Below are 15,987 nucleotides of genomic sequence, written 5' to 3'. Positions count from 1 at the left end.
TGAAATGATCACCCTAATAAGGCTAGTTAACATCTGTCACCATACAGAGTTACAAAATTTTGTCTTCTTGTAATGAAGAAAGTGAAAGTCACTCAGTCATGTCCGACTCTTTGTGACCTCATGGACTGTGCATGAAATTCTCCAGGCTAGAATACTGGAGTGGGTAGCCTTTCCCTTCTCCAGGGAATCTTTCCAAGTAATGAGTTAAGATTTACTCTCTTAACAACTTTCAAATATGGAGTACGGTATTATTAACCATGTATTAACCAGTATTATTCATAGAATGTTAGGTCAATGAATCAAGGCAAATTTTAAGTGGTCAAACAGGAGATGGCAAGAGTGAACATCAACATTTTAAGAATCAGTGAACTAAAATGGACTGGAACAGGTGAATTTAACTTACATGACCTTTATATCTGCTACTGTGGGCAAAAATTCCTTAGAAGAAATAGAGAGAGTAGCCATCATAGTCAACAAAAGAGTCCAAAATGCAGTGGTACTCAGTCTCAAAAATGACAGAATGATCTCTGTTGATTCCAAGACAAACCATTCAATGTCACAGTAATCCAAATCTATGCCCCGACCAGTAATGATGAAAAAGCTGTAAAGATCTATGAAGACCTACAAGACCTTTTAGAACTAACATCCAAAAAAGATGTCCTTTTCATCATAAGGGACTGGAATGCAAAAATAGAAAGTCAAGAAATACCTAGAGTAACTGGCAAATTTGGCCTTGGAGTACAAAATGAAGCAAGTCAAAGGCTAACAGAATTTTGCCAAGAGAACGCACTGGTCACAGCAAACACCCTCTTCCAACAATACAAGAGAAGACTCTACACATGGACATCACCAGATTGTCAACACCGAAATCAGATTGACTATATTCTTTGCAGCCAAAGATGGAGAAGCTCTATACAGTCAGCAAAAACAAGACCTGGAGCTGACTGTGGCTCAGATCATGAACTCCTTATTGCCAAATTCAGACTGAAATTGAAGAAAGTGGGGAAAACCACTGGACCATTCAGGTATGACCTAAATCAAATCCCTTACGATTATACAGTGGAAGTGAGAAATAGATTTAAGGGACTAGATCTGATAGAGAGAGTGCTGAAGGACTATGGACAGAGGTTCGTGACATTGTACAGGAGGCAGTGATCAAGACCATCCCCAAGAAAAAGAAATGCAAAAAGGCAAAATGGTTGTCTGACGAGGCCTTACAAATAACTGAGAAAAGAAAAGACACAAAAGGCAAAGGAGAAAAGGAAAGATATACCCATTTGAATGCACAGTTCCAAAGAATAGCATGGAGAGATAAGAAAGCCTTCCTCAGTGATCAGTGCAAAGAAACAGAGGAAAACAATAGAATGGAAAAGACTAGAGATCTCTTCAAGAAAATTAGAGATACCAAGGAAATATTTCATGCAAAGATGGGCACAATAAAGGACAGAAATGGTATGGACCTAAGAGAAGCAGAAGATATTAAGAAGAGATGGCAAGAACACAGAAGAATTATACAAAAAAGACCTTCGTGACCCAGATGACCATGATAGTGTGATCACTCACCTAGAGCCAGACATCCTAGAATGTTAATTCAAGTGGGCCTTAGGAAGCATCACAATGAACAAAGCTACTGGAGGTGATGGAATTCCAGTTGAGCTATTTCAAATCCTGAAAGATGATGCTGTGAAAGTGTTGTACTCAATATGCCAGCAAATTTGGAAAACTCAGCAGTGGCCACAGGACTGGAAAAGATCAGTTTTCATTCCAACACAAAGAAAGGCAATGCCAAAGAATGCTCCAACTACCACACAATTGCACTCATCTCACATGCTATCAAAATAATGCTCAAAATTCTCCAAGCCAGGCTTCAACAGGAGGTGACAATGGAACGTCCAGAGGTCCAAGCTGGATTTAGAAAAGGCACTGTAACCAGAGATCAAATTGCCAACATTTGTTGGATCATCAAAAAAGCCAGAGATTTTCAGAAAAACATCTACTTCTGCTTTATTGACTATGCCAAAGCCTTTGACTGTGTGGATCACAACACACTGTGGAAAATTCTTAAAGAGATGGGACCTGACCACCTGACATGTCTCCTGAGAAATCTGTATGCAGGTCAAGAAACAACAGTTAGAACTGGACATGGAACAACAGACTGGTTCCAAATAGAGAAAGGAGTACATCAAGGCTGTATATTGTCACCCTGCTTGTTTAGCTTATATGTGAAATGCCAGGCTGGACAAAGCACAAGCTGTATCAATATTGCCACGGGAAATATAAGTAACCTCAGATATGCAGATGACACCACCCTTATGGCAGAAAGTGAAGAAGAACTAAAGAACTTCTTGATGAAAGTAAAAGAGGAGAGTGAAAAAGTTGGCTTAAAACTCAACATTCAGAAAACTAAGATCGTGGCATTTGACCCCATCACTTCGTGGCAAATAGATGGGGAAATAATGGAAACAGTGAGAGACTTTATTTTTCGGGGCTCCAAAATGGTGAAGATGGTGATTGCAGCCATGAAATTAAAATATGTTTACTCCTTGGAAGAAAAGTTATGACGAAACTAGACAGCATACTAAAAAACAGAAATATTACTTTGCCAACAAAGGTCCATCTTCAAAGCTATGGTTTTTCCAGGAATCATGTATGGATGTGAGAGCTGGACTATAAAGAAGGCTGATGGCTGAAGAATTGATGCTTTTGAACTGTGGTGTTGGAGAAGACTCTTGAGAGTCCCTTGGACTGCAAGGAGATCCAACCAGTCCATCCTAAAGGAGATCAGTCCTGGGTGTTCATTGAAAGGACTGATGCTAAAGCTGAAACTCCAATACTTTGGCCACCTCACGCGAAGAGCTGACTCATTTGAAAAGGCCCTGATGCTGGGAAAGATTGAGGGCAGGAGGAGAAGGGGGCGACAGAGGATGAGATGGTTGGATGGCATCATGGACTCAAAGGACATGGGTTTAGGTGAACTGTGGGAGTCGGTGATGGACAGGGAGACCTGGCCTGCTGCAGTTCATGGGGTCACAAAGAGTCGGACACGACTGAGCGACTGAACTGAACTGATTATTAACCGTAGTTGGCATGCTGAACAGTACTGTGTATGTCCGTTATAATTTTGTTAACTGTTGACTGGTTGTTCTCCAACATGTCTGTGCAGCCCACATTCCTACCAGCTGTTCTAGGGCTTTCTATACAGGTGCCACGGACACTTGATGTCACCCGACTTTAACAGAGCTCTAGCTCTATTTCTTTTCTCCTTTTCTCCTCTGTTCTTCCTCCTCTTTTCCCTTCCCTCCCTTTCTCATTTTTGCTGGCTCTCATTCTCTCTCTCCATGTTTCTTTTGCTCTTTTGTTTCCTCGTCCTGTTTTGCTTTTTTTATTAATAATTTTGAAAATTTAACTTTATTTTTAATAAAATAAATTACTGTTTTATTTTTATTTTTTTGATAATCAGAAATTTTTATTTCTTTTAAGATTTTGACTTTAAAAAACATTTTTCATTGGAATATAGTTGATTTACAATGTTGTGTTGTTACTTTCTGCTATATAGCAAAGTGAATCAGTTATACATTTACATATGTCCACTCTTTATCAGATTCCTTTCCCATATAAGATATTATAAAGTGTTAAGTAGAGTTCCCTGTGCTATACAGTAGCTTCTTACTATTTTCTTTTTTTTTTTTTCCAATTTTATTTATTTATTTTTTTCAAGTTGAACAGACTAAATTTCTTTAAACAAACTTACTTATACTCCAGAGTCCTTTAAAAACTTAATAGCATTTATACATTGAAGGTATTTGATTTTCTTGTAACTAGCACTTCAAATGCAACAAGCATTTGAAGCAACAAGCATTTGACCCAACAAGTAAAACTTTCTACAGTTCATAACTTTTATAAATAAAATAAATTAAATGTACAGTGAATAATTCTCTGAAATATTTCAATATTTCTGCAGGTTTAGTAACATCGTAAAATACATTTCAACTAAAATTCACAAATCTAAAAACCTGTTAGGCATTTTTAGGCGTTTTAAGATGGAAATGAAGACCAATGTTACATCGTAATATGCCAATTACAAATAGTACTTCAAATAGCAAATACTACAGTTTGTCCCAAACTTTAAAAACTATTCATGAACTCAACACTGAACTATTGATGGCTATGAGAATTGTTTCCTAGCCTTTTTGAAAATTTCAACCCATTTACGTTTAAGGTAATTATTGATAAGTACGATCCCGTAGCCGTTTTCTTTATTGCTTTGGGTTCAAGTTTATACACTCTTTCTGTGTTTCCTGTCTAGAGAAGATCCTTTAGCATTTGTTGGAGAGCTGGTTTGGTGATGCTGAATTCCCTCAGCTTTTGCTTGTCTGTAAAGCTTTTGATTTCTCCTTCATATTTGAATGAGATCCTTGCTGGGTATAGTAATCTGGGCTGTAGGGTATTTTCTTTCATCACTTTAAGTATGTCTTGCCACTCCCTTCTGGCCTGAAGAGTTTCTATTGAAAGATCAGCTGTTATCCTTATGGGAATCCCCTTATGTGTTATTTGCTGCTTTTCCCTTGCTGCTTTTAATATTTGTTCTTTGTGTTTGATCTTTGTTAATTTGATTAATATGTGTCTTGGAGTATTTCGCCTTGGGTTTATCCTGTTGGGGACTCTCTGGGTTTCTTGGACTTGGGTGATTATTTCTTTCCCCATTTTAGGGAAGTTTTCAACTATTATCTCCTCAAGTATTCTCTCATGGTCTTTCTTTTTGTCTTCTTCTTCTGGGACTCCTATGATTCGAATGTTGGAGCGTTTAACATTGTCCCAGAGGTCTCTAATATTGTCCTCATTTCTTTTAATTCGTTTTTCTTTTTTCCTCTCTGTTTCATTTATTTCTACAATTCTATCTTCTAGTTCGCTTATCCTGTCTTCTGCCTCTGTTATTCTACTGTTTGTTCCCTCCAGAGTGTTTCTGATCTCATCTATTGCATTATTCATTGTATATTGACTCTTTTTTATTTCTTCTAAGTCCTTATTAAATCTTTCTTCCATCTTCTCAATCCTTTTCTCCAGGTTATTTATCTGTAACTCCATTTTGCTTTCAAGATTTTGAATCATTTTCACCATCAAAATTTGAAATTCTTTATCAGGTAAATTCCCTATATCTTCTTCTTTTGTTTGTGTTGGTGGGCAATTATCTTGTTGCTTTACTTGATGGGTATTTCTCTGTCTCTTCATCTTGCTTATATTGCTTTGCTTGGGGTGGCCTTTCCCTCTTCTTGCAGTTTTTGGAGTTCTCTTTATTACGTAGTTTCTTCGCTGTGTGTGGGGTTGGACGGGTGACTTGTCCGGGTTCCCTGGTTAGGGAAGCATGTGTCGGTGTTCTGGTGGGTGGAGCTGGATTTCTTCTCTCTCCTTTAGAAGACAATGGGCTGCTTTTCTGGGAGCCTGATGTCCTCTGCCAGTATTCAGAAGTTGTTTTGTGGACTTTACTCCGCGTTCAAATGTTCTTTTGATGAATTTGTAGGGGAGAAAGTGGTCTTGCCATCTTATCCCTCCGCCATCTTGTTCCTTCCTCCCCAGAACACTGGATTCTTATATTCCACTTGGTCGTGGAGTATCTCTTCCCACTGCTCCAGCAAGGTGCAGCCACTGTACCTTACCTTGGACGACGGGTATCTCCTCAAGGCCGCGCCTCCTGCTTTGAATGTAGATCAGCTCCTCTCGGCCCTCCGGTGCCCAAGCAGCCACCGCCTCCTGAACGTGGTACAGCTCCTCTCGGCCACCGCCCTAACCCTGGGCGCGGGGTAGCTCATCTCAGCCACAATTCTGCACGTGGTCGGTTGCGCCGGAGCCGGGCGTCTCCCGCGTCTGCCTAAATTACTGTTTTATTACTTAATGAAGATCATGAAAATATCTGTCAGCAAATGGACATTTATAAAGTCATTGTCAAAGGCTACTGTGTTTTCTACATCATACTTTTAAAAACCAAGGTAAAATACCCATAACAGAAAGTTAACTATTGTCAAGAGTACAGTTTAGTGGGATTTAATACATTGACAGTATTATACAGCCACCATCTCTATCAAATTCTAAGATATTTTCATAACCCTAAAGATAGGGGTATTGGCACCCCATACTCATAAAGCAGTCACTCCCCAATTCTCCCATCTCTTAGCTCCCAGTAACCACCCATCTGATTTCTTCAGTATGGATTTACCTGTGATGGATATTGCATGTAAATGGATTCATACAGTATGTGACCTGTATATCTGCTTTCTTTCATTTTGCATGTTTTGAGGTTAATCCATGGTATAGCATATGTCAGTACTTCATTCATTTTTATGGCTGAATAATGCTCCATTGAATGGTTATGCTGCAGTTTGTTTATCAGTTTACCCAGTTGATGAAGATGTGGGTAATTTCTACCTCTCAACTAATATGAATAGCCCCAATGAACATTTGTGCATAAGTTTTTGTTTGAATATCTGTTTTCAATTCTTTTGGGTCTACATTTAGGAGAAGAATTGCTGGGTCATATGGTAGTTCTATGTTTCACTTTTTGAGAAACTGCCAACCTGCTTTCCATAGCAGCTATACCATTTTACATTTCTACAAACAAAGTCCAAGGGTTCCTATTTCTCTACATTCCTGACAACACTAATTATTTCTTGTTTTTCATTTTTTAAAAAGTACAACTATCCTCTTGGGTATGGAGTATATCTTATTGTTTTGATTTGTTTGATTTGATCCAGTGACTAATGATATTGAACATCTTTTCATATATATGTTGGCCATTTGTATATCTGTTTTAGAGAAATGTCTGCTAATCCTTTGCTTATATTTAAATTCAGTTGTTTGTCTTTTTGTTGTTGAATTGTAAGGATTCTTTATATATTCTGGATGCTGGATGACTCCTATCAGATATATGGTTTTTAAGTATATTTTCCCTTTCTGTGGGTTGTTTGTTTTTCACTTTCTTGATAGTGTCATTTGATGCACATAGTTTTAATTTTGATGTTTATTTTTCCCTTTGTTGCTCATACTTTAGGGACCATTTCAAAGAGTCTGTAAAATCCAAGGTGGATATCGTAAGCTATGTCATCATTATTATTTTTATTATTATCCACATCATAGACTATTATATAGCTGAGTTTTTTCTTTCATTTTTAAATTATGAAAGTACAATAAAACATTTACAAACAACTTGAAAAATACAGAACAAAGTTACATAGAGTTCCACTCTATATTACAATTATTTTTTAAGTAGATAAATTAAGACAGTTGGAGTTTCAATAGCAAGCTATCAAAATTAATAGAATGAAATTATCCTTCAATTAAATAAATTTTTAAAAATTAATAAATGAATAGATAGAAAAGTAGAAGGATATAGTAGGCCTGAAAAGCATTATGAACCAATTCAACATAATTAAAATTCATACAATTTTCATAAAACAGCAGCTTACAGATTCTACTTAAGTTCCCATAGACTATAAACCAGGAGACACTGGAAAATATCCAGGAATTTAAAACAAGGTGCAGAGATTTCATGATCTAAAAGTATTGGAATCATACAGAGTCTGTTCTCTGTTCTCTTACCACTGTGGAATTATATTAAAAATCAATATCAAAAGATATTTGAAAATAATCCACATATTTTCAAGTGCAATGTGACATTTACTAAGAGAGATCCTAAACTTAGTTATTAAAAGCCTCAATAAAGTTAAAAAACTGAAAAAACACAGAGGGTGATTGCAGAGAAGAAAGCATTTAAATGAGAAATTAATATCAAAATGAGAGATTAATATCAAAGATACTTTGTTAACCCTATGTAATTAAAAATTAAAATTAATGGGTATATCTTTTCATTTTTATTCTGTTATGAATATTTTCTAATTTTCCTTGTTACAGCTTCTTAGATACCTAAGATACAAAATTAAAAATTAGATACCTAAGAAGCTGTAACAAGGAAAATTAGAAAATATTCATAACAGAATAAAAATGAAAACAGAATTTATCAGAATTTGTTGCATGCAGCTGAAGTGGCTCAATGCTACTAAATACAATATGGATTCTTGAATAAGGTAGGATAACAAATAATGGACACTAACATAAAATTTTGTGAAATTTGAACAAAATCTGTACTTTAGTTAGTAATACTGTATCATATGTTAATTTCCTGTGGTTCTTTTGTTGTTGTTGTTGTTACTTAGTTGTGTCTGACTCTTTGCAACTTTATGGACTGCAGCAAGCCAGGCTTCTCTGTCCTTCACTATCTCCCAGAGTTTGCTCAAACTCATGTCCATTGAGTCAATGATGCAATCTAACCGTCTTCTCCTCTGTCGCCTCTTCTCCTGCCCTCAATCTTCCCCAGCATCAGGATCCTTTCCAGTGAGTCTGATCTTTGCATCAGGTGGCCAAAGCATTGGTGCTTCAACTTCAGCATCAGTCCTTCCAATGAATATTCAGAGTTGATTTCTTTTAGGATAGACTGGTTTGATCTCCTTCCTGTCCAAGGGACCCTAAAGAGTCTTCTCCAGCACCATCATTCAAAAGCATCAATTCTTCAGCTCTCCGCCTTCTATAAGATCCAACTCTCAAATCCGTACATGACTACTGGAAAAACCAAAGCTTTTTCTATATGGACATTTGTCAACAAAGTGATGTGTCTGCTTTTTAATACACTGTCTAGATTTATCATAGCTTTTCTTCCAAGCCGCAAGCATCTTTTAATTTCATGACTTCAGTCATCGTCCGTAGTGATTTTGGAGACTAAGAAAATAAAGTCTTTCACTATTTCCATTTTTTTACCCATCTACTTGCCATGAAATGATGGGACCAGATGCCATAATCTTAGTTTTTTGAATGTTGAGTTTTAAGCCAGCTTTTTCACTCTCATCTTTCACCTTCATCAAGAGGCTCTTTAGTTCCTCTTCACTCTCTGCCATTAAGGTGGTGTAATTTGCATATCTGAGGTTATTGGTATTTCTCCTAGCAATCTTGATTCCAGCTTGTGCTTCATCTATCCTGGCATTTCCCATGATGTACTCTGCATATAAGTTAAATAAGCAGGGTGACAATAAAGCCTTGATGTACTTCTTTCCCAATTTTGAACCATTGTTCCTTGTCCAGTTCTAACTGTTGCTTCTTGACCTTCATACAGATTTCTCAGGAGGCAGGTAAGGTAGTCTGGTATTCCTATCTCTTTAAGAATTTTCCATAGTTTATTGTGATTCACACAAAGACTTTAGTGTAATCAATGAAGCAGAAGTTACTTTAGCACTAACCTCATAGATGCCAGAATAAATGGAACTACATCAGAAGTAGATGTTTTTCTAGGATTCCCTTGCTTTTTCTATGATCCAACAGATGTTGGCAATTTGATTTCTGCTTCCTCTGCCTTTTCTAAAATCAGCTTGTACATCTGGAAGTTCTTGGTTCACATACTGTTGAAGCCTAACTTGAAGGATTTTGAGCATTACCTTGCTAGCATATGAAATGAGTGCAATTTTGTGGTAGTTTGAACATTCTTTGGCATTGCCTTTCTTTGGGATTGGAATGAAAACTGACCTTTTCCAGTCCCGTGGCTACTGCTGAGTTTTCCAAATTTGCTAGCATATTGAATGCAGCACGTTAACAGCATCATTTTTTAGGATTTGAAATAGCTCAACTGGAATTCCATCACCTCTACTAGCTTTTTTTTTTAAAAAAAACAACATAGTATTTCTTATATTCTCAGAATTGGAATAGAAGTTTCAACCTCACTCAACTTAAAAAAAAATCACTCAGGTAATAAGCTTTCTAGACTTTCAGCAATAATACTATTAGGTTGGTGCAAAAGTAATTATAGTTTTCGATGCTGAATTTTAATTCATTATAACTAGGCTCAAACACATCATTATTAATCAAAATAGGAGTCATTACAATCAACACATTTTTGCCAATGAAAAATAAGTTTCTTTATTCCTGTAGCATAAAAATCTGTGCTTTGGGTTTTGACAAACTCTTAGAAAGCATTTTCTGCATCCTGGTGGTTGGATTTTTTTCTACAAAAAGTTGTTGAGATTTTTGAAAAAGTTGTCAGTTGGTGACAGGTCAGGTGAATATAGCAGATGAGGCCAAACTTTGTAGCCCAATTCGTTCAACTTTTGAAGTTGGTTGTGTGACATGAGGTCAGGTGTTGTCACGGAGAAGCATTGGGCCAATGCTGGCTGCAGGCATTGCAGTTTTCAGTGTGTCTCATCAATGTGCTGAGCATACTTATCAGAGGTAATGGTTTCACTGGGATTCAGAAGGCTGTAGTGGATCAGACCGGCAGCAAACCACCAAACAGTGACCATGACCCTTTTTAGGGTGCAAGTTTGGCTTTGGGAAGTGTTTTGGAGTGTCTTCTCGGTCCAGTCACTAAGCTTGTCATCCCTGGTTGTCATATAAGATCCACTTTTCATTGCATGTCACAATTCAATTGAGAAGTTGTTGTTGTTGTGTAGAAGAGAAGCAACACTTCAAAACGATTTTCTTTATTTGCGGCAGCTCATGAGGCACCCTCATATTGAGCTTTTTCACCTTTAAAATTTGCTTCAAATGCCAAACAACTGTAGAATAGTTGACACTGAGTTCTTGGGCAACTTCTTGTGTAGTTTTGAGAGGTCATCTTCAGTGATCCTCTCGGATGGTTGTTAACTTCTGATGGCTAGTCTCTGCACTCCTCAACTTAAAGCTTCTACTTTGCAGAACTTCTTGAACCACTGCTGCACTGTACATTCATTAGCAGTTCTTGAGCCAAATGCATTGTTGATGTTGAGTTGTCTCTGATGCTTTATGACCCATTTTGAACTTGAATAAGAAATTTGCTTGAACTTGTTTTTGTCTAACATCATATCCATAGTCTAAAATACATATAAAATACACAAGTAATAATTCATTAACAAAAAACATAAAGCAATAAATGCTCATTAAAATGATGTATAACATAACCACATTTATTTAAGAATGTATTCCAGTATCAAATGGCAAAGTTCAACGATGCAAAAGCAAAATTACTTTTGCACCAGCCTAATAGATACCAGAATAAATGGGACTATGTCAGTTTTGAGTGAATATAAATTAGAAATCTAGCATTCTATTCTTAGTCAAACAAGTGTAATCAAAATGGCAAAATTTTTAGCTGGGCAAAAATTCATAGATTTTCTAAAATATATATTTATTACACATACTATTTGTACATATTTATACCAAAACTTTTTTCCTTTACTTGATAAAGACTTGAGAAAGAAAAACAAACAAAAAAAAAGGAGATGGAAAAATTGGAAAACAGAAACTAAATGGGAACACTTGAATATGAATAGAAAAAGTGAAATGATCTAGATGAAAGTAAAATAGCATCATCTAGTCCAGTTGTTTTTAAACATGACTGCTTAATAGAATCACATCTGGAGCTTTGGAGGAAAAATAATACCTGGGTATTTGAATTTAAAAAAAATTCCAAGAAAATTCTAATGTGCATCTGAATTAAAAGGTGATTATAGGTTTTTCTATTAAATAGTTTTACTGATATAGAATTATATTATTTTCTGTTGACCAATCATGATACAATGGTATTAAATGAATAATAGTTATATAATCACAATAGTAAAAGATGTTTATCAGTTTTCACAATCAATAGCCAGACAAAAAATAAAAGATAATTATAATTACAAGCCATGTGGAAACATGATCCTAACAATATAAAATAATTGCATAAAATTTGGGGGGTTAAGTAGAGTGATGTAGTAAGTGGAAATGCATACACGCACATGTTTTCATCCACCCAGCCAGTCTATGTGTTTTATAGCTGAGGTTTATAAGGAAAAAATATAGCATATAGAAATATATGATCTTTTTTTGAAAATTGAAGTATATTTGACTTACAATGTGCTAGTTAGTTTCAAGTGTACAGTAAAGTGGATCAGTTATGCATATACATATATCCAGTTGGTGTTTTAGGTTTTCTTCCCCAGACAGGTCGTTACAGAGTATTGAGTAGAGTTCTATGTGCTAACAATTGGTTCTCATTAGTTATCTATTTTATATATATTAGTGTGTATGCGTCAATCCCAATCTCCCAGTTTATCCCTCTTCCTCGTATCGCCTGGTAACCGTAAGTTTGTTATCTACATCTCTGACTCTACTTCTGTTTTGTGACTAAGTTCCTTTATACCTTTTTTCTTAGAGTCCACATATAAGCAGTATCATATAATATTTGTTTTTCTGGGTCTTAGTTCACTCAGTGTGACAATCTCTCAGTCCATTCATGTTGCTGCAAACGGCATTTTTGTTCATTTTTATGACTGAGTATGGTGGTTTTGTCACTAAGTCGCGTCTGATTTTTGTGACCCCAGGGACTGTAACCTGCCAGGCTTCTCTGTCCATGGAACTCTCCAGGCACAAATACTGGAGTGGGTTGCCATTTCCTTCTCCAGGGGATCTTCCCAACCCAGGAATCAAACCCGGGTCTCCTGCATTGCAGGCAGGTTTACCAACTGAGCAGGTTTACAACACATATAGCACGTTTTCTTTATCCATTCCTCTGTTTCAGTTGCTTCTGTGTTCTGGCAATTGTAAATAGTGCTGCAGTGAACATTGGGGTGCATGTATCTGTTTGAATTGTGGTTTTCTCTGAGTATATGCCTAGGAATGGAATTGTTGCATCATATGTTATTTCTGTTTTTATATATACGTATCCCTTTTCAGATTCCTTTCCATTTTGGTTTATTACAGGGTACTGAATATAGTTCCCTGTGCTACACATTAAGACCTGTTATTTATCTGATCTTCTTTATATTGTTCATCTTATTTTATACATTTTTCTGTTTTTTCCTTTTGGATCATAGAAAAAGCATGAAAGTTCCAGAAAAACATCTACTTCTGCTTTACTGACTTTGCCAAAGCCTTTGACTGTGTGGATCACAGCAAACTGTGGAAAATTCTTCAAAAGATGGGAATACCAGACCACCTGACCTGCCTCCTAAGAAATCTGAATGCAGGTCAAGAAGCAACGGTTAGAACTGGACATGGAACAACAGACTGTTTCCAAATCAGGAAAGGAGTACATCAAGGCTGTATATTTAACTGCTTATTTAACTTGTATGCAGAATACATCATGAGAAATGCTGGACTGGATGAAGCACAAGCTGGAGTAAGATTGCCGGGAGAAATATCAATAACCTCAGATATGCAGATGACATCACCATTGTGGCAGAAGGCGAAGAAGAACTAAAGAGCCTCTTGATGAGAGTGAAAAATTTGGCTTAAAGCTCAACATTCAGAAAACTAAGATCATGGCATCTGGTCCCATCACTTCATGGCAGTGGAAACACTCATGGGGAGTGGAAACACTGACAGACTTTATTTTGGGGGGCTCCAAAATCACTGAAATGGTAACTGCAGCCATGGAATCAAAAGACCCTTGCTCCTTGGAAGAAAAGTTATGACCAACCTAGACAGCATATTAAAAGGCAGAGACATTGCTTTGCCAACAAAGGTCCATCTACTCAAAGCGATGATTTTTCCAGTAGTCATGTATGGATGTGAGAATTGGACTATAAAGAAAGCTGAGCGCTGAAGAATTGATGCTTTTGAACTGTGGGTTGGGGAAGACTCTTGAGAGTCCCCTGGACTGCAAGGAAATCCAACCAGTCCATCCTAAAGGAAATCAGTCCTGAATATTCATTGGAAGGACTGATGCTGAAGCTGAAACTCCAATACTTTGGCCACCTGATGCAAAGAACTGACTCATTTGAAAAGACCCTAATGCTGGGAAAGATTGAAGGTGGGAGGAAAAGGGGACAACAGAGGATAAGATGGTTGGATGGCATCACCAACTGTATGGACATGAGTAAATTCCAGGTTTGGTGATGGACAGGGAGGCCTGGAGTGCTGCAGTCCATGAGGTCACAAAGAGTTGGACATGACTGAGTGACTGAACTGAACTGATATTGTATTATGATCACAAAAAGAAGCAACTAAAAGAAAAAGAGCCCTTTAGAAAGAAGGCCACAAGAAAGGATCTGACTTTACTGTGGACCAGTGATTTGAGTAATTGGTGTCTTTCAATGGCCTATTTATGCAGAGGGATGGGCTGGTCTGGTGGCCACAGGTATATATATGGGATCAGCCTTTAGGAATATTCCCCTGATTACACCCTATTCCCCCCTACCCATTCAGGCCCTGTGCACTTTCTCTTGGCTAAGGGTGGGCATGGACGCTTGCTGATGGCTGTGGAGTCCGCATGAGAAACTGATAATATGAAGCCAGTGCCCTTGTGGCTGCCTGTCCAGTAAACATGTTGTGGAGCAGTCAGTGTTCCTGTGAATCAAGTGTCAGGGCCTCATTTCCACTTATTAAATGAGAAGACAGTAATGTCTGGTCCTCCTTCAGAGAGGCATTCCAGGAATCAACAGAACAGTATCTGTAACTAGCTGTGGGCAAAATCTCTCTAGCTTTGCTCCATTTATTAGGAATGTCCAGGGTGGATTCCTAGAACTTTGGATGGAAAGGACTCTTGCTTGGGAGGCCCCCATCCAGTCACATCTGCAAGGAGAGCTGCAACCAAGGCACCCAGACCTCTGGGTTCATTCTTCTCGGCTTCCCTGTATAACTTATTCATGGCTCTAAAACCCAGCAGAGTCAGTAATGTCCTTCTATCCCTCTTTATATCTTTCCACTCTTAAACTACATCCCTCCTGGGACTTCATTCAAAGGAGTTCCTTAGTCTTCTTTGGAGTTCCTCCAGCTTCTCTGCATTCAGTTCGAGAAGCTCTAAACACAACCTTTCCTGTAATAGATGCTAAGTAGTTTTGCTTGAGCAGAGTAAAAGACAATTTATATCCTTCAGTTCAGTTCAGTCGCTCAATCGTGTCCAACTCTGCGACCCCATGAATTGCAGCACGCCAGACCTCCCTGTCCATCACCAACTCCCGGAGTTTACCCAGACTCATGTCCATCGAGTCGGTGATGCCATCCAGCCACCTCATTCTCGGTCGTCCCCTTCTCCTCCCGCCCCCAATGCCTCCCAGCATCAGGGTCTTTCTAGTGAGTCAACTCTTCACATGAGGTGGCCAAAGTATTGGAGTTTCAGCTTTAGCATCAGTCCTTCCCATGAACACACAGGACTGATCTCCTTTAGGATGGACTGGTTGGATCTCCTTGTAGTCCAAGGGACTCTCAAGAGTTTTCTCCAACACCACAGTTCAAAAGCACCAATTCTTCAGTGATCAGCTTTCTTCACAGTCCAACTCTCACATCCATACATGACCAATGGAAAAACCATAGCCTTGACTAGACGGACCTTGGTTGGCAAAGTAATGTCTCTGTTTTTTAATATGCTGTCTAGGTTGGTCATAACTTTCCTTCCAAGGAGTAAGCGTCTTTTAATTATATCCTTCTGCTGCTGCTGCTGCTAAGTCACTTCAGTCATGTCTGACTCATAGCGACCCCATGGACTACAGCCTACCAGGCTCCTCCGTCCATGGGATTTTCCAGGCAAGAGTACTGGAGTGGCTTGCCATTGCCTTCTCCGATTATATCCTTCAGTGTTATACAAATGTGATTCTAGGCTGAGGGAATGCGTAGAGAGAAATTAGGGGCTTTGGTGAGCTGAGATCAAAATTCTGCTGCATAGCCCCCTGCCAGTGACCACAGGTGAGTCAGTTACTTTGCTTTGCCTCCATCCTTAGAAGGTAGAAAAGAATATGTACTAATTCTTCAAAAGGCCCCTGTGAGGAGTAAATGAGATAGTGTATATAAACTTCTTGGTTTATGTTGTGCATTTTTTTCATACAAAACTGGCTTAACTACAAGTCAGTTTCTTCATCTGGTTTTCAACAGAAGAAATGTGATCTGCTCCAAAGCTGGAGGAAAAAAAGCAGATTTACTGACAAACAGAACTGCCCTATTCTCTAAGAGATGTTCAAGAGTAATTTTAAAGATGTTTAATTTTTGCCTTAAATGCTGATT

At 37.9% G+C, this 15,987-nt stretch overlaps 1 protein-coding gene across 1 annotated transcript in view; it reads left to right on the top strand.

The window, feature by feature from the left end:
- The window catches only part of LOC148776319 (uncharacterized), a 63,374-nt gene extending 49,946 nt beyond the window's left edge, over nucleotides 1-13,428 (top strand). The window contains exon 2 of the mRNA XM_088840682.1: nucleotides 12,864-13,428. Within this exon, the coding sequence (XP_088696808.1) occupies nucleotides 12,864-12,874 (11 nt within the window). The 3' untranslated portion in view covers nucleotides 12,875-13,428. The remainder of the gene's footprint in view (nucleotides 1-12,863) is intronic.
- Nucleotides 13,429-15,987: the final 2,559 nt, after the last annotated feature.

The sequence above is a fragment of the Moschus berezovskii genome, chromosome 10 (assembly GCF_049115385.1).
Source record: "Moschus berezovskii isolate FMDL1 chromosome 10, NW_MosBer_1.0, whole genome shotgun sequence".
Lineage (NCBI taxonomy): Eukaryota > Metazoa > Chordata > Mammalia > Artiodactyla > Moschidae > Moschus > Moschus berezovskii.
The sequence above is the reverse complement of the archived record's forward strand: the minus strand, read 5'-3'. Positions and strand labels throughout refer to the sequence as shown.